Raw genomic sequence first — 27,496 nt, 5'->3', positions numbered from 1 at the left:
GGTGTTTGTGCTGCTGCTGCTGCTGGTGGTCTTTGTGCTGCTGCTGCTGGTGTTTGTGCAGCTGCTGCTGCTGCTGCTGGTGTTTGTGCTGCTGCTGCTGCTGGTGTTTGTGCTGCTGCTGCTGCTGGTGTTTGTGCTGCTGCTGCTGCTGCTGGTGTTTGTGCTGCTGCTGCTGCTGGTGTTTGTGCTGCTGCTGCTGCTGGTGTTTGTGCTGCTGCTGCTGCTGGTGTTTGTGCTGCTGCTGCTGCTGCTGGTGTTTGTTCTGCTGCTGCTGCTGCTGGTGTTTGTGCAGCTGCTGCTGCTGCTGCTGGTGTTTGTGCTGCTGCTGCTGCTGGTGTTTGTGCTGCTGCTGCTGCTGGTGTTTGTGCTGCTGCTGCTGCTGGTGTTTGTGCTGCTGCTGCTGCTGGTGTTTGTGCTGCTGCTGCTGCTGGTGTTTGTGCTGCTGCTGCTGCTGGTGTTTGTGCTGCTGCTGCTGGTGTTTGTGCTGCTGCTGCTGGTGGTGATTGTGCAGCTGCTGCTGCTGCTGTTTGTGCTGCTGCTGCTGCTGCTGTTTGTGCTGCTGCTGCTGCTGGTGTTTGTGCTGCTGCTGCTGGTGTTTGTGCTGCTGCTGCTGCTGGTGTTTGTGCTGCTGCTGCTGCTGGTGTTTGTGCTGCTGCTGCTGCTGCTGGTGTTTGTGCTGCTGCTGCTGGTGGTGTTTGTGCTGCTGCTGCTGCTGGTGTTTGTGCTGCTGCTGCTGCTGGTGTTTGTGCTGCTGCTGCTGCTGGTGTTTGTGGTGCTGCTGCTGGTGTTTGTGCTGCTGCTGCTGCTGGTGTTTGTGCTGCTGCTGCTGCTGGTGTTTGTGCTGCTGCTGCTGCTGGTGTTTGTGCTGCTGCTGCTGCTGGTGTTTGTGCTGCTGCTGCTGGTGTTTGTGCTGCTGCTGCTGCTGGTGTTTGTGCTGCTGCTGCTGCTGGTGTTTGTGCTGCTGCTGCTGCTGCTGCTGCTGCTGCTGCTGGTGTTTGTGCTGCTGCTGCTGCTGCTGCTGCTGCTGCTGCTGCTGCTGGTGTTTGTGCTGCTGCTGCTGCTGCTGGTGTTTGTGCTGCTGCTGCTGCTGCTGGTGTTTGTGCTGCTGCTGCTGGTGCTGGTGTTTGTGCTGCTGCTGCTGCTGGTGTTTGTGCTGCTGCTGCTGCTGCTGGTGTTTGTGCTGCTGCTGCTGCTGCTGGTGTTTGTGCTGCTGCTGCTGGTGTTTGTGCTGCTGCTGCTGCTGGTGTTTGTGCTGCTGCTGCTGCTGGTGTTTGTGCTGCTGCTGCTGGTGGTGGTGTTTGTGCTGCTGCTGCTGTTGCTGGTGTTTGTGCTGCTGCTGCTGCTGGTGTTTGTGCTGCTGCTGCTGCTGGTGTTTGTGCTGCTGCTGCTGCTGGTGGTCTTTGTGCTGCTGCTGCTGCTGCTGGTGTTTGTTCTGCTGCTGCTGCTGCTGGTGTTTGTGCTGCTGCTGCTGGTGTTTGTGCTGCTGCTGCTGCTGCTGCTGGTGTTTGTGCTGCTGCTGCTGCTGGTGTTTGTGCTGCTGCTGCTGCTGGTGTTTGTGCTGCTGCTGCTGCTGCTGCTGGTGTTTGTGCTGCTGCTGCTGCTGGTGTTTGTGCTGCTGCTGCTGCTGGTGTTTGTGCTGCTGCTGCTGCTGGTGTTTGTGCTGCTGCTGCTGCTGCTGGTGTTTGTGCTGCTGCTGCTGCTGGTGTTTGTGCTGCTGCTGCTGCTGGTGTTTGTGCTGCTGCTGCTGCTGGTGTTTGTGCTGCTGCTGCTGCTGCTGGTGTTTGTTCTGCTGCTGCTGCTGCTGGTGTTTGTGCTGCTGCTGCTGCTGGTGTTTGTGCTGCTGCTGCTGCTGGTGTTTGTGCTGCTGCTGCTGCTGCTGGTGTTTGTGCTGCTGCTGCTGGTGTTTGTGCTGCTGCTGCTGCTGCTGGTGTTTGTGCTGCTGCTGCTGCTGCTGGTGTTTGTGCTGCTGCTGCTGCTGGTGTTTGTGCTGCTGCTGCTGCTGGTGTTTGTGCTGCTGCTGCTGCTGCTGCTGGTGTTTTGCTGCTGCTGCTGCTGGTGTTTGTGCTGCTGCTGCTGGTGGTGATTGTGCAGCTGCTGCTGCTGCTGTTTGTGCTGCTGCTGCTGCTGCTGTTTGTGCTGCTGCTGCTGCTGCTGTTTGTGCTGCTGCTGCTGCTGGTGTTTGTGCTGCTGCTGCTGGTGTTTGTGCTGCTGCTGCTGCTGGTGTTTGTGCTGCTGCTGCTGCTGCTGGTGTTTGTGCTGCTGCTGCTGCTGCTGGTGTTTGTGCTGCTGCTGCTGCTGCTGGTGTTTGTGCTGCTGCTGCTGCTGGTGTTTGTGCTGCTGCTGCTGCTGGTGTTTGTGCTGCTGCTGCTGCTGGTGTTTGTGCTGCTGCTGCTGCTGGTGTTTGTGGTGCTGCTGCTGCTGCTGGTGTTTGTGCTGCTGCTGCTGCTGGTGTTTGTGGTGCTGCTGCTGCTGCTGGTGTTTGTGCTGCTGCTGCTGCTGGTGTTTGTGCTGCTGCTGCTGCTGGTGTTTGTGCTGCTGCTGCTGCTGCTGGTGTTTGTGCTGCTGCTGCTGCTGGTGTTTGTGCTGCTGCTGCTGCTGCTGGTGTTTGTGCTGCTGCTGCTGCTGGTGTTTGTGCTGCTGCTGCTGCTGCTGGTGTTTGTGCTGCTGCTGCTGCTGGTGTTTGTGCTGCTGCTGCTGCTGCTGGTGTTTGTGCTGCTGCTGCTGCTGGTGTTTGTGCTGCTGCTGCTGCTGGTGTTTGTGGTGCTGCTGCTGCTGCTGGTGTTTGTGCTGCTGCTGCTGCTGGTGTTTGTGCTGCTGCTGCTGCTGCTGGTGTTTGTGCTGCTGCTGCTGCTGGTGTTTGTGCTGCTGCTGCTGCTGCTGCTGGTGTTTGTGCTGCTGCTGCTGCTGCTGGTGTTTGTGCTGCTGCTGCTGCTGGTGTTTGTGCTGCTGCTGCTGGTGTTTGTGCTGCTGCTGCTGCTGCTGGTGTTTGTGCTGCTGCTGCTGCTGGTGTTTGTGCTGCTGCTGCTGCTGCTGGTGTTTGTGCTGCTGCTGCTGCTGCTGGTGTTTGTGCTGCTGCTGCTGCTGGTGTTTGTGCTGCTGCTGCTGCTGCTGGTGTTTGTGCTGCTGCTGCTGCTGGTGTTTGTGCTGCTGCTGCTGCTGGTGTTTGTACTGCTGCTGCTGCTGGTGTTTGTGCTGCTGCTGCTGCTGCTGGTGTTTGTGCTGCTGCTGCTGGTGTTTGTGCTGCTGCTGCTGCTGCTGCTGGTGTTTGTGCTGCTGCTGCTGCTGGTGTTTGTGCTGCTGCTGCTGCTGGTGTTTGTGCTGCTGCTGCTGGTGTTTGTGCTGCTGCTGCTGGTGTTTGTGCTGCTGCTCCTGCTGGTGTTTGTGCTGCTGCTGCTGGTGTTTGTGCTGCTGCTGCTGCTGCTGCTGGTGTTTGTGCTGCTGCTGCTGGTGTTTGTGCTGCTGCTGCTGCTGGTGTTTGTGCTGCTGCTCCTGCTGGTGTTTGTGCTGCTGCTGCTGGTGTTTGTGCTGCTGCTGCTGCTGGTGTTTGTGCTGCTGCTGCTGCTGGTGTTTGTGCTGCTGCTGCTGCTGGTGTTTGTGCTGCTGCTGCTGCTGGTGTTTGTGCTGCTGCTGCTGCTGGTGTTTGTGCTGCTGCTGCTGGTGTTTGTGCTGCTGCTGCTGGTGTTTGTGCTGCTGCTGCTGGTGTTTGTGCTGCTGCTGCTGGTGTTTGTGCTGCTGCTGCTGGTGTTTGTGCTGCTGCTGCTGCTGGTGTTTGTGCTGCTGCTGCTGCTGCTGGTGTTTGTGCTGCTGCTGCTGCTGCTGGTGTTTGTGCTGCTGCTGCTGCTGGTGTTTGTGCTGCTGCTGCTGGTGTTTGTGCTGCTGCTGGTGGTGTTTGTGCTGCTGCTGCTGCTGGTGTTTGTGCTGCTGCTGCTGCTGCTGTTTGTGCTGCTGCTGCTGGTGTTTGTGCTGCTGCTGCTGCTGCTGGTGTTTGTGCTGCTGCTGCTGCTGCTGGTGTTTGTGCTGCTGCTGCTGGTGTTTGTGCTGCTGCTGCTGCTGGTGTTTGTGCTGCTGCTGCTGCTGCTGTTTGTGCTGCTGCTGCTGGTGGTGTTTGTGCTGCTGCTGCTGGTGTTTGTGCTGCTGCTGCTGCTGGTGTTTGTGCTGCTGCTGCTGGTGTTTGTGCTGCTGCTGCTGCTGCTGCTGGTGTTTGTGCTGCTGCTGCTGCTGGTGTTTGTGCTGCTGCTGCTGCTGGTGTTTGTGCTGCTGCTGCTGCTGGTGTTTGTGCTGCTGCTGCTGCTGCTGGTGTTTGTGCTGCTGCTGCTGGTGTTTGTGCTGCTGCTGCTGCTGCTGGTGTTTGTGCTGCTGCTGCTGCTGCTGGTGTTTGTGCTGCTGCTGCTGCTGGTGTTTGTGCTGCTGCTGCTGCTGCTGGTGTTTGTGCTGCTGCTGCTGGTGGTGTTTGTGCTGCTGCTGCTGCTGGTGTTTGTGCTGCTGCTGCTGCTGGTGTTTGTGCTGCTGCTGCTGGTGTTTGTGCTGCTGCTGCTGCTGGTGTTTGTGCTGCTGCTGCTGCTGCTGGTGTTTGTGCTGCTGCTGCTGCTGCTGGTGTTTGTGCTGCTGCTGCTGCTGCTGGTGTTTGTGCTGCTGCTGCTGGTGTTTGTGCAGCTGCTGCTGCTGCTGGTGTTTGTGCTGCTGCTGCTGCTGCTGGTGTTTGTGCTGCTGCTGCTGCTGGTGTTTGTGCTGCTGCTGCTGCTGCTGGTGTTTGTGCTGCTGCTGCTGGTGTTTGTGCTGCTGCTGCTGCTGGTGTTTGTGCTGCTGCTGCTGCTGCTGGTGTTTGTGCTGCTGCTGCTGCTGGTGTTTGTGCTGCTGCTGCTGCTGCTGCTGGTGTTTGTGCTGCTGCTGCTGCTGGTGTTTGTGCTGCTGCTGCTGCTGGTGTTTGTGCTGCTGCTGCTGCTGGTGTTTGTGCTGCTGCTGCTGCTGCTGGTGTTTGTGCTGCTGCTGCTGCTGGTGTTTGTGCTGCTGCTGCTGCTGGTGTTTGTGCTGCTGCTGCTGCTGCTGGTGTTTGTGCTGCTGCTGCTGGTGTTTGTGCTGCTGCTGCTGGTGTTTGTGCTGCTGCTGCTGCTGGTGTTTGTGCTGCTGCTGCTGGTGTTTGTGCTGCTGCTGCTGCTGCTGCTGGTGTTTGTGCTGCTGCTGCTGCTGCTGGTGTTTGTGCTGCTGCTGCTGCTGGTGTTTGTGCTGCTGCTGCTGCTGCTGGTGTTTGTGCTGCTGCTGCTGGTGTTTGTGCTGCTGCTGCTGCTGCTGGTGTTTGTGGTGCTGCTGCTGCTGGTGTTTGTGCTGCTGCTGCTGGTGTTTGTGCTGCTGCTGCTGCTGCTGGTGTTTGTGCTGCTGCTGCTGCTGGTGTTTGTGCTGCTGCTGCTGCTGCTGGTGTTTGTGCTGCTGCTGCTGCTGGTGTTTGTGCTGCTGCTGCTGCTGCTGCTGTTTGTGCTGCTGCTGCTGCTGGTGTTTGTGCTGCTGCTGCTGGTGTTTGTGCTGCTGCTGCTGCTGCTGGTGTTTGTGCTGCTGCTGCTGCTGGTGTTTGTGCTGCTGCTGCTGCTGGTGTTTGTGCTGCTGCTGCTGCTGCTGGTGTTTGTGCTGCTGCTGCTGGTGTTTGTGCTGCTGCTGCTGGTGTTTGTGCTGCTGCTGCTGCTGGTGTTTGTGCTGCTGCTGCTGGTGTTTGTGCTGCTGCTGCTGCTGCTGCTGGTGTTTGTGCTGCTGCTGCTGCTGCTGGTGTTTGTGCTGCTGCTGCTGCTGGTGTTTGTGCTGCTGCTGCTGCTGCTGGTGTTTGTGCTGCTGCTGCTGGTGTTTGTGCTGCTGCTGCTGCTGCTGGTGTTTGTGGTGCTGCTGCTGCTGGTGTTTGTGCTGCTGCTGCTGGTGTTTGTGCTGCTGCTGCTGCTGGTGTTTGTGCTGCTGCTGCTGCTGCTGGTGTTTGTGCTGCTGCTGCTGCTGCTGGTGTTTGTGCTGCTGCTGCTGCTGGTGTTTGTGCTGCTGCTGCTGCTGGTGTTTGTGCTGCTGCTGCTGCTGGTGTTTGTGCTGCTGCTGCTGGTGTTTGTGCTGCTGCTGCTGCTGCTGGTGTTTGTGCTGCTGCTGCTGCTGTTGTTTGTGCTGCTGCTGCTGCTGCTGTTTGTGCTGCTGCTGCTGCTGGTGTTTGTGCTGCTGCTGCTGCTGCTGGTGTTTGTGCTGCTGCTGCTGCTGGTGTTTGTGCTGCTGCTGCTGGTGTTTGTGCTGCTGCTGCTGCTGCTGGTGTTTGTGCTGCTGCTGCTGCTGTTGTTTGTGCTGCTGCTGCTGCTGCTGGTGTTTGTGCTGCTGCTGCTGCTGCTGCTGGTGTTTGTGCTGCTGCTGCTGCTGCTGGTGTTTGTGCTGCTGCTGCTGCTGGTGTTTGTGCTGCTGCTGCTGCTGTTGTTTGTGCTGCTGCTGCTGCTGCTGGTGTTTGTGCTGCTGCTGCTGCTGGTGTTTGTGCTGCTGCTGCTGCTGGTGTTTGTGCTGCTGCTGCTGCTGCTGGTGTTTGTGCTGCTGCTGCTGCTGCTGGTGTTTGTGCTGCTGCTGCTGGTGTTTGTGCTGCTGCTGCTGCTGCTGTTTGTGCTGCTGCTGCTGGTGTTTGTGCTGCTGCTGCTGGTGTTTGTGCTGCTGCTGCTGCTGCTGGTGTCTGTGCTGCTGCTGCTGGTGTTTGTGCTGCTGCTGCTGCTGGTGTTTGTGCTGCTGCTGCTGCTGCTGGTGTTTGTGCTGCTGCTGCTGCTGCTGGTGTTTGTGCTGCTGCTGCTGCTGGTGTTTGTGCTGCTGCTGCTGCTGGTGTTTGTGCTGCTGCTGCTGCTGCTGGTGTTTGTGCTGCTGCTGCTGAAGCTGGTGCTTGTGCTGCTGCTGCTGCTGGTGTTTGTGCTGCTGCTGCTGCTGGTGTTTGTGCTGCTGCTGCTGCTGCTGTTGTTTGTGCTGCTGCTGCTGCTGGTGTTTGTGCTGCTGCTGCTGCTGCTGGTGTTTGTGCTGCTGCTGCTGGTGTTTGTGCTGCTGCTGCTGGTGTTTGTGCTGCTGCTGCTGCTGCTGGTGTTTGTGCTGCTGCTGCTGCTGCTGGTGTTTGTGCTGCTGCTGCTGCTGGTGTTTGTGCTGCTGCTGCTGGTGTTTGTGCTGCTGCTGCTGCTGCTGTTGTTTGTGCTGCTGCTGCTGCTGCTGGTGTTTGTGCTGCTGCTGCTGGTGTTTGTGCTGCTGCTGCTGCTGGTGTTTGTGCTGCTGCTGCTGCTGGTGTTTGTGCTGCTGCTGCTGGTGTTTGTGCTGCTGCTGCTGCTGCTGGTGTTTGTGCTGCTGCTGCTGCTGTTGTTTGTGCTGCTGCTGCTGCTGCTGTTTGTGCTGCTGCTGCTGCTGGTGTTTGTGCTGCTGCTGCTGCTGCTGGTGTTTGTGCTGCTGCTGCTGCTGGTGTTTGTGCTGCTGCTGCTGGTGTTTGTGCTGCTGCTGCTGCTGCTGGTGTTTGTGCTGCTGCTGCTGCTGTTGTTTGTGCTGCTGCTGCTGCTGGTGTTTGTGCTGCTGCTGCTGCTGCTGCTGGTGTTTGTGCTGCTGCTGCTGCTGCTGGTGTTTGTGCTGCTGCTGCTGCTGGTGTTTGTGCTGCTGCTGCTGCTGTTGTTTGTGCTGCTGCTGCTGCTGCTGGTGTTTGTGCTGCTGCTGCTGCTGGTGTTTGTGCTGCTGCTGCTGCTGGTGTTTGTGCTGCTGCTGCTGCTGCTGGTGTTTGTGCTGCTGCTGCTGCTGCTGGTGTTTGTGCTGCTGCTGCTGCTGGTGTTTGTGCTGCTGCTGCTGCTGCTGGTGTTTGTGCTGCTGCTGCTGGTGTTTGTGCTGCTGCTGCTGCTGCTGTTTGTGCTGCTGCTGCTGGTGTTTGTGCTGCTGCTGCTGGTGTTTGTGCTGCTGCTGCTGCTGCTGGTGTCTGTGCTGCTGCTGCTGGTGTTTGTGCTGCTGCTGCTGCTGGTGTTTGTGCTGCTGCTGCTGCTGCTGGTGTTTGTGCTGCTGCTGCTGCTGCTGGTGTTTGTGCTGCTGCTGCTGCTGGTGTTTGTGCTGCTGCTGCTGCTGGTGTTTGTGCTGCTGCTGCTGCTGCTGGTGTTTGTGCTGCTGCTGCTGCTGCTGGTGTTTGTGCTGCTGCTGCTGCTGGTGTTTGTGCTGCTGCTGCTGCTGGTGTTTGTGCTGCTGCTGCTGCTGCTGTTGTTTGTGCTGCTGCTGCTGCTGGTGTTTGTGCTGCTGCTGCTGCTGCTGGTGTTTGTGCTGCTGCTGCTGGTGTTTGTGCTGCTGCTGCTGGTGTTTGTGCTGCTGCTGCTGCTGCTGGTGTTTGTGCTGCTGCTGCTGCTGGTGTTTGTGCTGCTGCTGCTGGTGGTGTTTGTGCTGCTGCTGCTGGTGTTTGTGCTGCTGCTGCTGCTGGTGTTTGTGCTGCTGCTGCTGCTGCTGGTGTTTGTGCTGCTGCTGCTGCTGCTGGTGTTTGTGCTGCTGCTGCTGCTGGTGTTTGTGCTGCTGCTGCTGGTGTTTGTGCTGCTGCTGCTGCTGCTGTTGTTTGTGCTGCTGCTGCTGCTGGTGTTTGTGCTGCTGCTGCTGCTGCTGGTGTTTGTGCTGCTGCTGCTGGTGTTTGTGCTGCTGCTGCTGGTGTTTGTGCTGCTGCTGCTGCTGCTGGTGTTTGTGCTGCTGCTGCTGCTGTTGTTTGTGCTGCTGCTGCTGCTGCTGTTTGTGCTGCTGCTGCTGCTGGTGTTTGTGCTGCTGCTGCTGCTGCTGGTGTTTGTGCTGCTGCTGCTGCTGGTGTTTGTGCTGCTGCTGCTGGTGTTTGTGCTGCTGCTGCTGCTGCTGGTGTTTGTGCTGCTGCTGCTGCTGGTGTTTGTGCTGCTGCTGCTGCTGCTGGTGTTTGTGCTGCTGCTGCTGCTGGTGTTTGTGCTGCTGCTGCTGGTGTTTGTGCTGCTGCTGCTGCTGGTGTTTGTGCTGCTGCTGCTGCTGTTGTTTGTGCTGCTGCTGCTGCTGCTGGTGTTTGTGCTGCTGCTGCTGCTGGTGTTTGTGCTGCTGCTGCTGCTGCTGGTGTTTGTGCTGCTGCTGCTGCTGCTGGTGTTTGTGCTGCTGCTGCTGGTGTTTGTGCTGCTGCTGCTGCTGCTGTTTGTGCTGCTGCTGCTGGTGTTTGTGCTGCTGCTGCTGGTGTTTGTGCTGCTGCTGCTGCTGCTGGTGTTTGTGCTGCTGCTGCTGGTGTTTGTGCTGCTGCTGCTGCTGGTGTTTGTGCTGCTGCTGCTGCTGCTGGTGTTTGTGCTGCTGCTGCTGCTGCTGGTGTTTGTGCTGCTGCTGCTGCTGGTGTTTGTGCTGCTGCTGCTGCTGCTGGTGTTTGTGCTGCTGCTGCTGCTGTTGTTTGTGCTGCTGCTGCTGCTGCTGGTGTTTGTGCTGCTGCTGCTGCTGGTGTTTGTGCTGCTGCTGCTGCTGCTGGTGTTTGTGCTGCTGCTGCTGCTGGTGTTTGTGCTGCTGCTGCTGGTGTTTGTGCTGCTGCTGCTGCTGGTGTTGTTTGTGCTGCTGCTGCTGCTGGTGTTTGTGCTGCTGCTGCTGCTGCTGGTGTTTGTGCTGCTGCTGCTGGTGTTTGTGCTGCTGCTGCTGCTGGTGTTGTTTGTGCTGCTGCTGCTGCTGCTGCTGCTGCTGCTGGTGTTTGTGCTGCTGCTGCTGGTGTTTGTGCTGCTGCTGCTGCTGCTGGTGTTTGTGCTGCTGCTGCTGCTGGTGTTTGTGCTGCTGCTGCTGCTGGTGTTTGTGCTGCTGCTGCTGGTGGTGTTTGTGCTGCTGCTGCTGCTGCTGGTGTTTGTGCTGCTGCTGCTGCTGCTGGTGTTTGTGCTGCTGCTGCTGGTGTTTGTGCTGCTGCTGCTGCTGCTGGTGTTTGTGCTGCTGCTGCTGCTGCTGGTGTTTGTGCTGCTGCTGCTGCTGCTGGTGTTTGTGGTGCTGCTGCTGCTGCTGGTGTTTGTGGTGCTGCTGCTGGTGTTTGTGGTGCTGCTGCTGCTGCTGCTGGTGGTGGTGTTTGTGCTGCTCCCAGAACAGCAAAAGGCTGTCCATCTGGGCTGCTCCACAAATCCTTCCTTCAAGGGCTACTACCATCTGCAGCTGGGAGCCATAGAAGGCACCTCAAGGATCAGCCAGCCCCCTGCCATGTGGCAGGGACCCTCCCCCCAGCCCAGGCTGCTCAAGGCCTCATCCAGCCTGGTCCTCAGCGCCTCCAGCTGGGGGGCAGCCGCAGCCTCCCTGGGCAGCCTGTGCCAGGCTCTCCCCAGCCTCCCTGCCAACCATTCCTTCCTCCTCTCCACTCTCCCTCTGCCCTCTCCCAGCTCCAAGCCATTCTCCCTGCTCCTGCCACTCCCAGCCCTTGCCCAGAGTCCCTCCCCAGCTCTCCTGGAGCCCCTTCAGGTTCTGGAAGCCTGCTCTGAGGTCTCCCTGCAGCCTTCTCCAGGCTGCACAGCCCCAACCCTCCCAGCCTGGCCCCACAGGAGAGCTTCTTCAGCCCTCTGAGCATCCTGGTGGCCTCCCCTGGAAGAAGTCCTCACACATCACATGGCCAAGAAAGCAAAAGTGCTTTGGGGCCACTCAGGACCTGGGACAAGTTCCTGCACTCTGTGCAGGAGGCTCTGCCCTGCAGCCCCTTCCTCAGTGGGCCCTTGGAGGAGCCTCCCCTGTTGCACCACAGGAAGGAGGAAGAAGCCAGAAGCAGCCCTGAGAGAGTCAAACATTTAATAACCTTCCAAGGGGGAGAGGCTTGGCAGCCACACTGGGACTGGGTACAGAGAGATGGAAAGCAAGGAAGTGAGAACAAAATCCCATCAGTGCCTCCCCAGAGGGGCAGCACTTCACTGAAGCCTTGGACTGCTGCTGCTGCTGCTGCTGCTGCTGCTGAATCCTCTCTTCAGAGGCACAGTGGCCACTTGGAGCAGGCCCTCTGTGCCCACCTCAGGTCAGGCAGCAGGCTAAAACTTTGAGTCTCAACAGCAGGGCCTCCTCTTCCAACTTGCTCTTGGTTTCTCCTGCAGCCCCCAAGCACTCCTTGCATCTCTTCCCATCGTGGTGTTACTGCTGGACAGAGCAAGGAGAAGGAAGGAGACAGAGATTAGGCTCTGGCAGCAGCGAGGGAACCCCCCTGGGAGGGCCTCCAAGCTTTCCCCAGGCACCTCCAGGTGGCTCCCCCAGCCCAGGAGGCAGTGGCAGGGTCCCCAGGGGTGTTGACACTGCCCTTCTGCCTCCCACTGAGCTCAGCACCCAGCATCCCCCCCTCAGCTCCCTGGAATCGTGCTGAGGAATCTCCTCTGCTAGAGGAAGCATCCAGACTGGGCCAGGCTGGCCTGGGGGGAGCAGAGGCTCCCTCCCAAGCCTCAAAACCGCTGCCTGTGGCCCAGGGCCTCTCCTTCTGCTGGGCAGCCACATCCTTGCCTGTCCCCTTCCTCATTCATGCATTCAAACACTGGGGTGGGAGGGAGCTTAAAGCTCAGCCAGCTGCAGACCCCTGCCATGCCCAGGGACCCCTCCCCCCAGCCCAGGCTGCTCAAGGCCTCATCCAGCCTGGTCCTGAGCACCTCCAGGCAGGGGGCAGCCACAGCCTTCCTGGGCAGCCTGTGCCAGGCTCTCCCCAGCCTCCCTGCCAACCATTCCTTCCTCCTCTCCACTCTCACTCTGCCCTCCTCAAGCTTCAGTTCCCTCTTGTCCTCTCACTGTGACTCAGAGCCCCACTGTCTGCACTGGCCAGGGAAGCACAGAGCCCCAGAGCTGGCAGGGCTGGCAGGGAGCTCAGGGCTCAGCCAGCTCCAAGCCCCTGCCATGGGCAGGGACACCTCACCCCACAGCAGGTTGCTCACAGCCACAGAAGAGATCAGAGGAGGAGTAAATCTGAGCCAGAGGGCCACAAAGAGCCTCTCCCCTGGCATGCCAAGTGTGGAGCTCTGCAAAGCTAAGCTGCTGTGCTGAGTCACAGGGGGGGAAGCTCCAGGGAGATGCTGCCAGGCTGCTGCCCTGCTCAGAGCCCTTCAGCACAGACAGGGAGGACAGGGGGGGAGCAGCTGCTCCTCGCTGGGGATGCCAACTTCCATCTGCTTTGGCATGGAGCCACTCAGCAAGGGCTCCCCCCCTGCCCCCAGCAGACTGCTCAGCCTGCCAGCAGGGAGGCTGCTCCCTGGCACACTGCTGCCAGCAGCAGAGCTCTGCCTTGAGGGCAGGCAGTGGAGATGGAGGAAGAGGAATGCCAGCCTGGGCCAGCTGATGCTCTGCTCCCCTCCTCTGCCCACAGCTGGCTCGCTGGGGGAGTCTGAAAAGCTTGCAGAGCTCTTGGAAGGGCAAAGCAGAAATGTAGAGCAGTCACTGCTGGGAGGGAAAAGGCAACACAAAGACAAATCCAAACAATGCCCCTGGAAGAGAGAAGGGACTAAAAACTGCCTGTCCCAACACAGCTTCTCCTCTCTGCTCCCTCCTGGGCTCTGGCAGGGAGATGAACTTGCTCCTGCTGGACCTTGGCTGCACTGTGTTGGTGTCAGCTTCTCTGCTCCTTTCCTTTCTCCTTTTGAACAGGGTGGGGAGGGAAGGAGAGGCAGGGAAGAAGCTGGCAGCTGCTCAGGGAGGGCTCTGGTGCTGTTCAGTAATTGCAGATACCTGCAAATACTGCAGGGTTTGTCCAGATTGGAAGCACAGAACCCCAGGGCTGGGCAGGGACCCCGAGGCTCAGCCAGCTCCATGCCCCCTGCCATGGCCAGGGACACCTCACCCCACAGCAGGTTGCTCACAGCCACCTCCAGCCTGGCTGCAAACACCTCCAGGCATCAGCAGGAGGCTTCCACCACCTCCCTGGGCAGCCTGGGCCAGGCTCTCCCCACCCTCCTGCCCAACAACTTCTTCCTCACAGCCAATCTCCAGCTCCCCACTTCTCCTTTTGCTCCATCCCCCCAGAGCAGAGGGGCAGGATCCTCTCCCTCCACCTCTGGCAATGGGCACTGGCAGCCCAGAAGGCCAAGGGCAGCTGAGCTGCCCTTGGCCTTCTGGGCTGCCAGTGCCCATTGCTGGCTCCCTGTCCCAGGCCTGATTCCTGCCCCCCTCAGAGGTGGTGTCCCAGACCCCTGTCCCTCCCTCACCCCCTCCAAAGTCCCTCCCCAGCTCTCCTGCAGCCCCCTGCAGCTCCTGGAAGGCCACCAGCAGGAGCCACTGGCACAGGCTGCCCAGGGGGGCGGTGGAAGCCTCACCCCTGGAGGTCTTCAAGGTTTTATTCCTTGCCTCCCATTGCAGGTTGGAGCTCTGCTTGTAGACACAGCCTCCACTTGCTTCCAGCTGGGCTGGTAATGCTGGGGGGAGGTGTGGGGGGGGTTCAAGCCACCAGCCACTGACCTTGGCCTTGTTCTGGACAGGGAGGTAGAGCTTGAACTCAGCTGGGAGCTCGTCCTCGGAGTAGAGGCGGTCGGAGAAGTAGACGCGGCGGATGCGGCAGTTGGCGTGGATCTGGGGGGGCAGACACAGCCTCAGCACCCTCTGCCCCCGTGCCCCTGCCACCCCCAGCAGCATAGCAGCCTGCAGGAGGAGAGCCCTGCCTGCCTGCCTGCCTGCTCTCTCTCAGCCTGACAGAGTTATCAGGGGAGGAGGTTAGGAGTGGAGGAGCTCCGGTGGCTGCGTCCGAGCCAGAGCCACTGAGGCTGGGAGAGACCCTCAGGAGCACCAAGGCCCAACCCAGAGCCCTACCCTGCAAGGCTCAGCCCCAAACCACAGCCCCAAGCACCACAGCCAAACTCAGCCAGGGCTGGGGACTCCACCACCTCCCTGGGCAGCACTTTCCAGTCCCTGACCACTCCTGCTGGGAACAACTCTTCCTCCTGCCCACTCTGACCCTGCCCTGCTGCAGCTTGAGGCCATTCCCTCTGTCCTGGCACCAATTCCCTCTGAGCAGAGCCCAGCAGCAGCCTCTCCACAGCCTCCTCTCAGGGAGCTGCAGACAGCAGTGAGGTCTCCCCTCAGCCTCCTCTGTCTCTCCCTGCCCAGCCCCAGCTCCTTCAGGCTCTCTCCAGCAGATTTCTTCCCCAGGCCCTTCCCAGCTTCCTTGCCCTGCTCTGCCCTGGCTCCAGCACCTCCACAGCTCTCTGGCACTGAGGTGCCCAGAGCTGGACACTGAGGTGCCCAGAGCTGAGCCCCAGGGCACAATCCCCTCCCTGCTCCTCTGGACACAGCATTGCTGAGCCCAGCCAGGAAGCCTTTGGCTCTCTGGGCCCCCTGGGCACACTGCTGGCTCCTGTTCAGCTGCTTGGCCATCAGCACCCCCAGGTCCCATCCTGCCAGCAGCTTGCCAGCCACACTGCCCCAGGCCTGCAGCACTGCTTGGGGTGGTTGTGCCCCAGGGGCTGGGCCTGGCCCTTGGCCTTGTGGAAGCTCCTGGGAACATTGGCCATGGCTCCAACCTATCCAAGCCCCTCTGCAGAGCCTCCTACCCCCCACCTAGCTTGGGGGAGTGATGCTGTGAGCAGAGAAGAAACATTGGCCTCCTTCCTCTGCTCTGGCTTGGAGGCTCTCTGCACTGCTCCACGGTGGCCAAGCTCTGGCATCTCTGCCTTAGCTGCCTGGAAGATTCTTTGCTGTGGCCCCACCTCTGCTATCAGCATTTGTCAGGGCACTCTCAGCCCCAGCTGATTGCCTTTTTAACACTCCCTTGCCAGGGCCTCCCTGGGGTCAGGAAGGAGACTCTGCAGTCTGCTGTGCCTCCACTATCAGCTGGCAGGGAAGGAGTCCCTCCAGCCTCTGCCATGGGCACTGGAGGGAGCAGGCAGCTCCCAGCTGTCTGCCTGCCCACCCCAGGGCAAGCCTGCAGGGCAGCAGTGCCAGCACAGCCAGCAGCAGGCAGGCAGGCTCCACACACAGCACTCTCAGACCCCTGGCATGGGTTGGAAGGGAGCTTAGAGATCAGCCAGTTCCAACCCCCCAGGGCCCCCTCCCCCCAGCCCAGGCTGCTCAAGGCCTCATCCAGCGTGGCCTGGAACACCTCCAGGCAGGGGGCAGCCACAGCCTCCCTGGGCAGCCTGTGCCAGGCTCTCCCCAGCCTCCCTGGCAACCATTTCTTCCTCATCTCCAGTCTCAATCTGCTCTCCTCAAGCTTCAGTCCATTCCCTTTCCTCCTACAAGGGTACAAACCCTTGTAGTCCCTCCCCAGCTTTCTTGTACTGGAAGGCTGCCCTAAGGTCCCCCTGCAGCCTTCTTTCCTCCAGGCAGCACCCCCAGCTCCCTCAGCCTGGCCCCAGAGCAGAGCTGCTCCAACCCCCTGAGCATTCCCATGGCCTCCTCTCGACCCTCTCCACGTAGAATCACAGAAAGGTTTGGGGCTGGAAGGGACCCCAGAGACCATCAGAGAATGGTTGGGGCTGGAAGGGACCTCAGAGATCATCAGAGAATGGTTGGGGCTGGAAGGGACCTCAGAGAATGATTGGGGCTGGAAGGGAGCTCAGAGACCATCAGAGAATGGTTGGGGCTGGAAGGGAGCTCAGAGACCATCAGAGAATGGTTGGGGCTGGAAGGGAGCTCAGAGACCATCAGAGAATGGTTGGGGCTGGAAGGGAGCTCAGAGACTATCAGAGAATGGTTGGGGCTGGAAGGGAGCTCAGAGACCATCAGAGAATGGTTGGGGTTGGAAGGGAGCTCAGAGACCATCAGAGAATGGTTGGGGTTGGAAGGGAGCTCAGAGAATGGTTGGGGTTGGAAGGGAGCTCAGAGAATGGTTGGGGTTGGAAGGGAGCTCAGAGACCATCAGAGAATGGTTGGGGCTGGAAGGGAGCTCAGAGAATGGTTGGGGTTGGAAGGGAGCTCAGAGACCATCAGAGAATGGTTGGGGCTGGAAGGGAGCTCAGAGACCATCAGGGAATGGATGGGGCTGGAAGGGACCTCAGAGATCATCCAGCTCCTGAGCATGAGCTCCCTCCACCAAGATCAAGGTCCAAGTCCTTCCTGTGCTGAGGGCCCCAGAGCTGGACAGAGTACTGCAGGGGAGGTCTGGGGGGGGGAAGGGGGAAGGGGGGGAAGGGGCTGGGCAGGGCTGGGAAGGGCAGGGTTGGGCTGGGGCAGGATTGGGCAGGTGCAGGGCTGGGCTGGGCAGGGGCAGGATTGGGCAGGGGCAGGGCTAGGCCAGGGGGGAAAAGGGGGCAAGGGGGCAAGGGGGCAAGGGGGCAAGGGGGCAAGGGGGAAAGGGGGAAAGGGGGAAAGGGGGAAAGGGGGAAAGGGGGGAAAGGGGCAGGGGCTGGGCAGTGCAGGGCTGGGGCTGGGCAGGGCTGGGGCAGGGCTGGGCTGGGGCAGGGGCAGGGCAGGGCTGGGCTGGGCTGGGCTGGGCAGCGCAGGGCTGGGCTGGGCAGGGCAGCGCAGGGCTGGGCCGGGGCAGGGCTGGGCCGGGCTGGGCAGGGCAGGGGCTGGGCAGGGCAGGGCTGGGCTGGGCTGGGCAGGGCAGGGCTGGGCTGGGCTGGGCTGGGCTGGGCTGGGCAGCGCAGGGCTGGGCTGGGCTGGGCCAGCGCAGGGCTGGCCTGGGCAGCGCAGGGCTGGGCTGGGGCAGGGCTGGGGCAGGGCTGGGCTGGGCTGGGCTGGGCAGGGCAGGGCTGGGCTGGGCTGGGCAGGGCTGGGCTGGGCTGGGCTGGGCAGCGCAGGGCTGGGCTGGGCTGGGCAGCGCAGGGCTGGCCTGGGCAGCGCAGGGCTGGGCTGGGGCAGGGGCTGGGGCAGGGCTGGGCAGGGCTGGGCTGGGGCAGGGCTGGGGCAGGGCTGGGGCAGGGCTGGGCAGGGCTGGGCTGGGGCAGGGGCTGGGGCAGGGCTGGGGCAGGGCTGGGGCAGGGCAGGGCTGGGCTGGGCTGGGCTGGACTGGGGCAGGGCTGGGCAGGGCTGGGCTGGGCTGGGCAGGGGCAGCGCAGGGCTGGGCTGGGGCAGGCTCGCCGCGGGGTGCCGACCTGGACGCGCAGGGTCTCGATGTAGTTGGTGCCGTAGGCGCGGCGAGTGAAGTCGGAGAGGTTGAACTGGATCTGGTTCCAGCCCTCGTCCAGCCTCATGGGCATGGTGCAGAATGAAAGGCTTCACCCTGGTGGTGCTCTGGTAGTTGCTGGCCCGGAAGCGCCGCCGCACGTTCTTGTCATCCAGCACCTGCGGGCGCGGGCGGGCGGGCAGGGAGGGAGCTGCCGCGGCAGGGGGGGGCAGAGGGGCCCCGGCCCCACACCCCCACTACCCCCAGCCCCCACACCCACACCCCCAGCACCCCACACACCCACACCCCCAGCACCCCACACCCCCAGCCCCACACACCCCCACACCCCCAGCCCCCCACACCCACACCCCCAGCCCACCACACCCCCCAGCCCCAGCCCCACACACCCACACCCCCAGCACCCCCACACCCCCAGCCCCACACCCCCCACACCCCCCAGCACCCCACACACCCACCCCCCCCAGCCCCCCACACCCCCCAGCCCCCCGCACCCACACCCCCAGCCCCACGCACCCCCCAGCCCCCCGCACCCCCAGCCCCACACACCCACACCCCCAGCCCCCCGCACCCACCCCCCCAGCCCCACACCCCCACCCCCAGCCCCACACACCCACATCCCCAGCACCCCACACCCCCACCCCCAGCCCCACACACCCCCAGCCCCACACACCCACACCCCCAGCACCTCACACCCCCAGCCCCAGCCCCACACACCCACACCCCCAGCACCCCACACCCACACCCCCAGCACCCCACACCCACACCCCCAGCACCCCACACCCCCAGCCCCACACACCCCACACCCCCAGCACCCCACACCCACACCCCCAGCACCCCCCACACCCACACCCCCAGCACCCCCCACACCCACACCCCCAGCCCCACACACCCACACCCCCAGCACCCCACACCCCACACCCCCAGCCCCACCCCCCCCTGCTCCAGGCTTGGGGAAGCACAGCATGGGCTGGGCTGGAAGGGACCTCAAAGCTCAGCCAGCTCCAGCCCCCTGCCCTGCCCTGGGGACCCCTCCCCCCAGCCCAGGCTGCTCAAGGACTCATCCAGCCTGGTCCTCAGCACCTCCAGCCAGGGGCAGCCACAGCCTCCCTGGGCAGCCTGTGCCAGGCTCTCCCCAGCCTCCTGCCAACCATTCCTTCCTCCTCTCCACCCTCACTCTGCCCTCTCCCAGCTCCAAGCCATTCTCCCTGCTCCTGCCACTCCCAGCCCTTGCCCACAGTCCCTCCCCAGCTCTCCTGGAGCCTCCTCGGGTACTGAAAGGCTCTTCCCAGAGCCCTCTCCAGGCTGCACAGCCCCAGCTCCCCCAGCCTGCCCCATAGCAGAGGCTCTGCAGTCCTCTGAGCAGCTTGGAGGCCTTCTCTGGACACTCTCCAACAGCCTGAAAGCCCACTCAGGTTCCACACCACACCTCTGTGAGCAGGACAGTCCCCACAGAGAGCTCCCCCAAGCTTCCTCAGGACAGACAGACCCCTGAGCACCCCCCTCCCCACAGCCCTGCTGCTCCTGAGGACACCTCCTGCTGCCTCCAAGGCAGTGCCCTCCCCTGGGCAGCCTGTGCCAGGCTCTCCCCAGCCTCCCTGCCAACCATTCCTTCCTCCTCTCCACTCTCCATCTGCCCTCTCCAAGCCATTCTCTCTGCTCCTGCCACTCCCAGCCCCTTGCCAGAGTCCCTCCCCAGCTCTCCTGGAGCCCTTCAGCTCCTGGAAGCCTGCTCTGAGGTCTCCCTGCAGCCTTCTCCAGGCTGCACAGCCCCAACTCTCCCAGCCTGGCCCCACAGGAGAGCTTCTTCAGCCCTCTGAGCATCCCTGGTGGCCTCCCCTGGAAGCAGTCCTCACACATCACATGGCCAAGAAAGCAAAAGTGCTTTGGGGCCACTCAGGGCCTGGGACAAGCTCCTGCACTCTGTGCAGGAGGCTCTGCCCTGCAGCCCCTTCCTCACCCAGCCCTGCAGGGGTCTCCCCCATTGCCCTCTCCTCACCTGCACTTCAAAAGTGAAGTACTTCTTCAGGTTCTTGATGATCATCACCAGGAAAGGCAGTTTGATGCCCAGGGTCTTCTTGGGGTCAGCAGGGCAGGTGATGTATGTGGTACTAAGAGGGACACAAAACCACTTCAGCACCTCACAGGGGGCAGGGCCTGAGCCCCAGAGTCTCTCCCCTGACCCCAAAGCTCTCTTGCAGGGCAAGCAGGGAAAGGGAGAGCTGTGCTCCTAAGATCCCAACAACCACCAGGGGCTTCCTGGACACAGGAGGGAGAGTTTCAGAGGGAGCTGCAAGAAGATGATGCTGCTGCTGATGAAGAAAGGCCCAAAGAATGTGTTCCAAACCCCCACTCTTCTCACCCAGGGCATGGAACTCCTGCCTGGACAGCTTCACCTCCCCAGATTCAAGACCACACCAGTGCTGTTTCTCAACACAACCTCCTCCTCCCCTTGGAAGTGAGCAGCTGCAGCCCTGCAGAGCAGGGCAGGGGCCCTGTGTGCTCTCTGTGTGGCTGGAAAGGCAGAGGTCATGAGCCCCAGAAGCAGGCCTGGCAAGTCCTCTGTCAACACATCTTGGGAGGAAGGCAGGAGCTGGCTCAGCCTGGCTGCAGGAGAGGAGTCTCCACTGCCCTTATAAGGAGAGCCCTGCTCTGAGTCACCCCTGGAGAAGCCTTGGAGACTCTGGAGCTGCTCATGCAGCTGGCATCAGCCTCCCTCTCCAGGGGATGGAGATGAGGCTGCTGAGCAAAGCAGCTCCCCTTTGACCCTCCTGCTGTCACCTGGGGAGCAGCAGAGCAGGCCAAGGCCAGAGGAGATGCAGAAGGAGCAGCCAGCAGGGGCTGGGCACCAGTCAGATACAGCTTTGGTCTTTTCTCTTCCTTCAGCTTTGGTCTTTTCTCTTCCTTCCCCCCCACAAGGGTGGGGCAAAACTAAGGGGATTGGAGTTTTAGTTCTCACCCCTGAGCCCCACTGAGATAGAGAGAGAGCTGGGGGAGCAGAGCCAGGGCCAGGCCACCACAGGCTGACCCTGCATTCTGGGCTTGCATTCACTGACCAAGAGCTTGCAGGAGGACTGCAGAGCTGTGGGGGTGGGAAGAGACCTTGGAGACCATCAGCTCCAACCCCCCTCAGCTCACAGTGCCACCCCTGCTGCAGAGCCACCACCTCCAGGCAGGGATGGAGGCTCCACCACCTCCCTGGGTGGGCAGCCTGGGCCTGAGAAAGCCTTCCTGGGGAGACATTTGTTCTACCATCCAAGCTGAGTCTCCCCTGGCACAGCCTGAGGCCCTGTGGGAAGAGCCTGCCCCTCACCTGGCTCCAGCCCCGCTTCAGGCAGCTGCAGGGAGCAAAGAGGTCTCCCCTCAGCCTCCTCTTCCCCAGGCTGAGCACTGCCAGCTCCCTCAAGCTGCTCCTCACCAGCCCTCTCGCTCCAGCCCCTTCTCTGGACACTCTCCAGCCCCTCAAGTGTCCTTCCTGGGAGTCGAGGGGGCCCATAACTGTACCCAGTATCGGAGGAGTGGCCTCACCAGCGCGGAGTAGAGGGGGGCAACCACGTCTGAAGGAACCATCTGCTGGGCACTGACATCTTTCTGCTCCAGGGCCAAGCTCAGAGGGCACACTAGGGTAGAAGAAGATGCCTTCTCCTACCTGACATTAGTTCCTTCAATCTCCAGCACCAGGGACTGGATGTCGTTGTCTGTGATTCGCTTGATGTGGCCATTGCGCACCTGCAAGAGAGGCAGCTGGGCTCAGGGCGGTCCAGCCCCCCCCCAGGACCACCCCCTGCCCTCAGCAGGGACCCCCTCCCCCGGATCAGGCTGCCCAGGGCCTCCTCCAGCCTCACCTTGGAGGTCTCCAGGGCTGGAGCCTCAGCGGCCGCCCCGGGCAGCCCGTGGCAGGGTTCCACCCCCCCGGGGGGTCGCCCTCAGGCTGCTCCCTGCCAGGCTGGCAGCCCCAACCCTGCCAGCCTTGGCTCACAGCAGGGCTGCACCAGTGCCCCCAGCAGCTCTGCAGCACTCACTGCCAGCAGGGTGCCTGCCAGGACCCGAGTGCCCCAGCTCAGCTCCCCACCGGGCTCCAGAGCCGGCACTGCCCTGCTGCCTGCCTCAGGGAGCACCTCCCTGGCTCACAGCAGGGTTGGGCTGGAAGGGAGCTCAGAGCTCAGCCAGCTCCAGCCCCCTGCCATGCCCAGGGACCCCTCCCCCCCAGCCCAGGCTGCTCATCCAGCCTGGTCCTCAGCACCTCCAGCCAGGGGGCAGCCACAGCCTCCCTGGGCAGCCTGTGCCAGGCTCTCCCCAGCCTCCCTGCCAACCATTCCTTCCTCCTCTCCACTCTCCCTCTGCCCTCTCCCAGCTCCAAGCCATTCTCCCTGCTCCTGCCACTCCCAGCCCTTGCCCACAGTCCCTCCCCAGCCCTCCTTCAGGTACTGGAAGGTCTCTCTAAGGTCTCCCTGGAAGCCTTCTCTCCTGCAGGCTGATCAGGTCCCTTCCCAGGGAGCTCACACAGACCATCCCCCACTCCCTCAGGCACAGCCCTCAGCCTTGTGGGGCTGGGGTGGGCCTGCTGTAGCCACTGGGAGCTCCCAGCCATCAGGAGCTGTCCTCTGTCTCAGGGAAGCTCAGAGGAAGAGATTTCAGCCCACTTTAGAACTCCACATCTGCCTGGCCAATGCTTGGTAGGTGGAGGGTTGGAGCTGGGTCCTCCAACCAGAGGTCTCTTCCAACCAGATGCATTCTGTGATTAAGAAGGTGGGAAAAGGGGGGATGGGGGGGAAGGCAAAGAACCCTCTCAGGAAATAGAAGTTCTTGAAATAGATTCAGAGAATGGGTTGGGTTGGAAGGGACCTGCCAGGCACAGCCTCCCTGCAGGGCTCCTGCCAGGCACAACCTCCCTGCAGGGCTCCTGCCAGGCACAGCCTCCCTGCAGGGCACCTGCCAGGCACAGCCTCCCTGCAAGGGACCTGCCAGGCACAGCCTCCCTGCAGGGCTCCTGCCAGGCACAGCCTCCCTGCAGGGCTCCTGCCAGGCACAGCCTCCCTGCAGGGCTCCTGCCAGGCACAGCCTCCCTGCAGGGCACCTGCCAGGCACAGCCTCCCTGCAGGGCTCCTGCCAGGCACAGCCTCCCTGCAGGGCTCCTGCCAGGCACAGCCTCCCTGCAGGGCTCCTGCCAGGCACAGCCTCCCCGCAGGGCTCCTGCCAGGCACAGCCTCCCCGCAAGGGACCTGCCAGGCACAGCCTCCCCGCAAGGGACCTGCCAGGCACAGCCTCCCCGCAAGGGACCTGCCAGGCACAGCCTCCCCGCAAGGGACCTGCCAGGCACAGCCTCCCTGCAGGGCACCTGCCAGGCACAGCCTCCCTGCAGGGCACCTGCCAGGCACAGCCTCCCTGCAGGGCTCCTGCCGGGCACAGCCTCCCTGCAGGGCACCTGCCAGGCACAGCCTCCCTGCAGGGCTCCTGCCAGGCACAGCCTCCCCTGCAGGGCTCCTGCCAGGCACAGCCTCCCCGCAAGGGACCTGCCAGGCACAGCCTCCCCGCAAGGGACCTGCCAGGCACAGCCTCCCTGCAGGGCACCTGCCGGGCACAGCCTCCCTGCAGGGCTCCTGCCAGGCACAGCCTCCCTGCAGGGCTCCTGCCGGGCACAGCCTCCCTGCAGGGCTCCTGCCAGGCACAGCCTCCCTGCAAGGGACCTGCCAGGCACAGCCTCCCTGCAGGGCTCCTGCCAGGCACAGCCTCCCTGCAGGGCTCCTGCCAGGCACAGCCTCCCTGCAGGGCTCCTGCCAGGCACAGCCTCCCTGCAGGGCTCCTGCCAGGCACAGCCTCCCTGCAGGGCTCCTGCCTGCCAGGCACAGCCTCCCTGCAGGGCTCCTGCCAGGCACAGCCTCCCTGCAGGGCTCCTGCCTGCCAGGCACAGCCTCCCTGCAGGGCTCCTGCCAGGCACAGCCTCCTCACTACCTCACACCCTCTGCATCAGGGTGAATGGAGTGGGAGCTCCCTGCTCTCCCAAGCCACCCTGGAGAAGCTTTGGCCATGTGCAGACACCTCGCAGGGTCTGGAGGGAGCAGCAGCTCCCGGGGCAGCTGTGGCTGCTCCCTGAGGCTTCCCTTGCTGCTGGCAGCCCTGCTGCAGCCTCACTCAAGGCCAGGAGAGCAGCAGCAGGGAGCAAACCTCCCCCAGGGCGCCGGGGGCCGGCACGCCACGGTCCGACGTCGACCTCTGGAGGCCTTCTCCTGCATCGTTGCTGGCGTCTGGCAAACCGACCCGAGGCAGCAACAGCGAGCCACGGCACAGGCAGGGGCACTGCCCCGGGGCTGGCCTCACCTCAGGGCAGCCCAGCAGGGCTCACAGCTTCCCTGCCGGCTGCAGAACAAGCAGGAGGGCCGTGGGCCACCTCTTTCTCCCCCAGGAAGGGAGCTGGGGGGGCAAAACAAGAGGCAACAGCAAGAGGTGCTGAGCTGTGCTGCAGCACCTGGTGCACAGAGGTCTGGGGTGCAGGTATCTGGGGGGACCTGGACAAGGCTGCTGTGGCAGAGGACTGAGCAGGCAGGGGCAGGCTGCAGGGCAGGAGCCCAGCAGAGCATCCTGAGCTCCTGGCTGCGCTCCCTGGGGAGGGTGCTGGCTGCATCCTGCAGGGAGAGAAAACCTTTGGCACTCAGCTGAGCCCCAGCTGACCCTGGGCCCTCCCAGCAGCACCTGAAACTGCTGCCCATGGGCAGCCCCCAGGCACCAGCAGCTGGCATGTGGAGAAGAGTCATCAGCAAGATCCTGATGGGGGGCACAGATCCATGGGAGGGGTTGGGGTGGAAGGGAGCTCAAAGACCAGCCACTGCCAACCCCATGCCATGGGCAGGGGACACCCAGGCTGCTCAAGGACTCATCCAGCCTGGTCCTCAGCACCTCCAGCCAGGGGGCAGCCACAGCCTCCCTGGGCAGCCTGTGCCAGGCTCTCCCCAGCCTCCCTGCCAACCATTCCTTCCTCCTCTCCACTCTCACTCTGCCCTCTCCCAGCTCCAAGCCATTCTCCCTGCTCCTGCCACTCCCAGCCCTTGCCCACAGTCCCTCCCCAGCTCTCCTGGAGCCTCCTCAGGTACTGAAAGGCTCTTCCCAGAGCCCTCTCCAGGCTGCACAGCCCCAGCTCCCCCAGCCTGCCCCATAGCAGAGGCTCTGCAGCCCTCTGAGCAGCTTGGAGGCCTTCTCTGGACGCTCTCCAACAGCCTGAAAGCCCACTCTGGTTCCACACCACACCTCTGTGAGCAGGACAGTCCCCCCAGAGGGCTCCTCCAAGCTTCCTCAGGACAGACAGACCCCTGAGCACCCCCCCTCCACAGCCCTACTGCTCCTGAGGACACCTCCTGCTGCCTCCAAGGCAGTGCCAGAGGAGCCCAGCCCCATGCAAGCCCTGCAGGAGGCACTGCCTGGACACCCAGGGAGACCTTCCACTGGAGCAGGCTGCTCAGGTCCCCATCCAGCTCCCTCAGCTGCTCCTCACAAGCCCAATTCTCCAGCCCCTCCACCAGCTTCACTGCTGTGACATGAGGAGCAGCAGGCTTCCCCCCTGACCACAAGCTCCCTGTGCAGCCTGGGGCTGCCCTGCCAGTCCCTCACCCCCACAGCCTGCAAATGCTCACTCCAGGTCAAGCAACCACCAGCAGCCTGCTGAAGGCCATGGAGGCCTCTGTTCCCTGCTGACCCCCCAGAACCCCAGAGCTGCCAGGGCTGGAAGGGAGCTCCAGGCTCAGGCAGCTCCAAGCCCCTGCCATGGCCAGGGACACCTCACCCCACAGCAGGTTGCTCACAGCCACCTCCAGCCTGGCTGCAAACACCTCCAGGCAGCAGCAGGAGGCTTCCACCACCTCCCTGGGCAGCCTGGGCCAGGCTCTCACCACCCTCCTGCCCAACAACTTCTTCCTCACAGCCAATCTCCAGCTCCCCACTTCTCCTTTGGCTCCAGCCCCCCCAGTCCTGTCCCTCCCTCACCCCCTCCAAAGTCCCTCCCCAGCTTTCCTGCAGCCCCCTGCAGCTCCTGCAAGGCCGCCAGAAGGTCTCCCTGAAGCCTTCTCCTCTGCAGCCTGCACAACCCCAACTCTCTCAGGCTGTGCTCAGAGCAGAGCAGCTCCAGCCCTCTGCTCAGCCTCCTCGCCCTGCTCTGGACACCTTCCAGCCCCTCCAGAGCCTTCCTGGCACAGAGGCTGCAGAGCTGGGCACAGAGCTCTCTCAGCCTGCTCTAGAACTAGGCAGCAAGGAAGAAACAAAGAGATGGAACCCTCCTGGCTCCTTGCCCACACTAGGAGGCACCACCATGGCTCACCTTCAGATCTCTTCAAGCCAAGCTGTTTAAAACTGGGTCACCCACGGGAGAAGGACCCCCCCAGTGACAGCCCCCCGAGGCCATGGGGAAGCTGCTGAAGGTGGCAAAGCTTTGCTTTGCTCTCTGCTGCCTGCTGCCAGCCCCTGACAAGGTTTGCAGCCTCTTGCAGGGCTCCTCTGCTCAGCCAGGAGAGGCAGAACCATGGAGTCACAGAGCTGCTGGGGATGGAAGAGGCCTTGGAGATCACCAAGTCCCCAACCCTCTCCCCTGGAGCTCACAGGGCCACCAGCACCAAACCACCCCAGGAGCTTCCAGCTCAGCAGGAGGAAGAACTTCTTGGCTGGGAGGCTGCCAGAGGCCTGGAGCAGGCTGCCCAGAGAGGTTGTGGAGTCTCCTGCTCTGGAGCCTTCCCAGCCCTGGCTGGATGTGCTCCTGTGCCCCTGGGCTGGGCTCTGTACTCCTGCTCTGGCAGGGGCTGGCACCGGGAGCTCTCCAGAGGTCCCTTCCAGCCCCTGGCACCCTGGGAGCTGTGACCTCCCTCAGCACCACCCCCAGGCAGCTCTGAAACACCTCCAAGGGATGGAGACTCCACCACCTCCCTGGGCAGCCTGGGCCGGTGCCTGGGAACCCTTCCTGGGATGAAACTGTTCCTCATCTCCAACCTGAGCCTCCCCTGGCACAGCCTGAGGCTGCTCCCTCTTCTCCTGCTCCCTCTTCTCCTGTCCCTCGCCGCATATGAGAAGAGCCCAACCCCCCCTGGCTCCAACCTCCTTCGAGGGAGCTGCAGAGGGTGATGAAGGTCTCCCCTCAGCCTCCAGCCTGCACCCCCAGCCCTTCCCCGCAGGCTCTTTGCGCTCAAGCCCCTCGGCCCCGGGCTGCCCTGCCCCGGCGCCGCACGCAGCCGCGGCAGCGCCGCTCGGGCTCGGGGGGAGGCGCCGGGGGTGTCCCAGCAACCCGCACCCGGCAGCGGCGGCCACGGCGGCTTCCCGCTGAGCCCGGGCGGGGCCGGGCGCCTCTGCCCCGGGCAGGCTGAGCGCGAAGCGGCCCCGGCTGCCCCCGGCCCCGGCTGCCCCCGGCGCCGCTCACCTTCTTGTCCCAGATCTGCAGCGGTTTGCTGCCGATGCTGTACAGCACCGAGAGGAAGCCGCTCTGGAAGGTGTTCTTGAACATGCCGGCGCCGGGACGGGACGGGACGAGCAGTGCCGAGCCGAGCTAAGCAGTGCCGAGCCGAGCCGGGCTGAGCAGTACCGAGCCGGGCTGAGCCGGGCCGAGCAGTGCCGAGCTGAGTCGAGCCGAGCCGAGCCGGGCTGAGCAGTGCCGAGCTGAGTCGAGCCGAGCCGAGCCGGGCTGAGCAGTGCCGAGCTGAGTCGAGCCGAGCCGAGCCGGGCTGAGCAGTGCCGAGCTGAGTCGAGCCGGGCTGAGCCGGGCCGAGCAGTGCCGAGCTGAGTCGAGCCGAGCCGAGCCGGGCTGAGCAGTGCCGAGCTGAGTCGAGCCGAGCCGAGCCGGGCTGAGCAGTGCCGAGCTGAGTCGAGCCGAGCCGAGCCGGGCTGAGCAGTGCCGAGCTGAGCCGAGCCGGGCCGAGCAGTGCCGAGCCGAGCCGGCCGCTGGGCTGAGCCGAGCCGAGCCGAGCCGAGCCGGCCGCTGGGCTGAGCTGAGCCGAGCCGGGCTGAGCTGAGCCGGGCTGAGCCGAGCCGGCCGCTGGGCTGCGCCAAGTCCGCGGCGGCTGCCGCTGCTGCCTCCGCGCTCGCGTGCGTCTGTCGGCGTCACCAGGGAACTACTTCCCGGGCGCGTACAGCGGCTCCGCCGAATCTACCAAAGCGCGGCAGGATCCAGCGGCCCAACTCCCCCCCGCGCCGGAACTACTTCCGGGAGGCGCAGAGCGAGGCCGGGGCGGGGGCGGAGCGAGGCGGAGGAGGGGAGAGAGGAGGAAGAGGCGGAGGGGAAGGAGGGAGCCAAGGGAGGAAGGGGAGGGGAGGAGAGGAACAGACCGGGGAGAGGGAGGGAGGGAGGGAGGGACTGAGGGGCGGGAGGGACTGAGGGGCGGGAGCGAGCGAGAGGAGGAACGGACGGAGGGGAAGGAGGGACCCAGAGGAGGAAGAGGCGGAGGGACGGGAGGGAGCGAGAGGAGGAGGGAGGGAGCGAGGGACGGGAGGGACGGACGGACGGAAGGGGGGAGGGAGCCAGAGAAGGAAGAGGCGGAGGAACGGGAGGGAGCGAGAGGAGGAGGAAGGGAAGCGAGA

General features: G+C 63.0%; 1 protein-coding gene across 1 annotated transcript; it reads right to left on the bottom strand.

Annotated features, from left to right (window-relative positions):
* Window positions 1–10,705: 10,705 nt before the first annotated feature.
* Window positions 10,706–27,118, bottom strand: CFAP20 (cilia and flagella associated protein 20). The gene is given in 7 exon segments (XM_068168377.1): window positions 10,706–11,061; window positions 13,351–13,461; window positions 16,923–17,033; window positions 17,035–17,112; window positions 18,951–19,062; window positions 20,601–20,680; window positions 26,343–27,118. Coding segments are annotated over 7 exon segments (582 nt in total). The 5' UTR covers window positions 26,427–27,118; the 3' UTR covers window positions 10,706–11,055.
* Between the last annotated feature and the right edge of the window lie 378 nt (window positions 27,119–27,496).

This window comes from Melanerpes formicivorus, unplaced genomic scaffold (assembly GCF_026170545.1).
Source record: "Melanerpes formicivorus ecotype bairdi unplaced genomic scaffold, bMelFor1.0.p_v2 SCAF_137, whole genome shotgun sequence".
Classification (NCBI taxonomy): Eukaryota; Metazoa; Chordata; class Aves; order Piciformes; family Picidae; genus Melanerpes; species Melanerpes formicivorus.
Note: the sequence above shows the minus strand (reverse complement) of the source record. Positions and strands in the feature narration are given on the sequence as shown.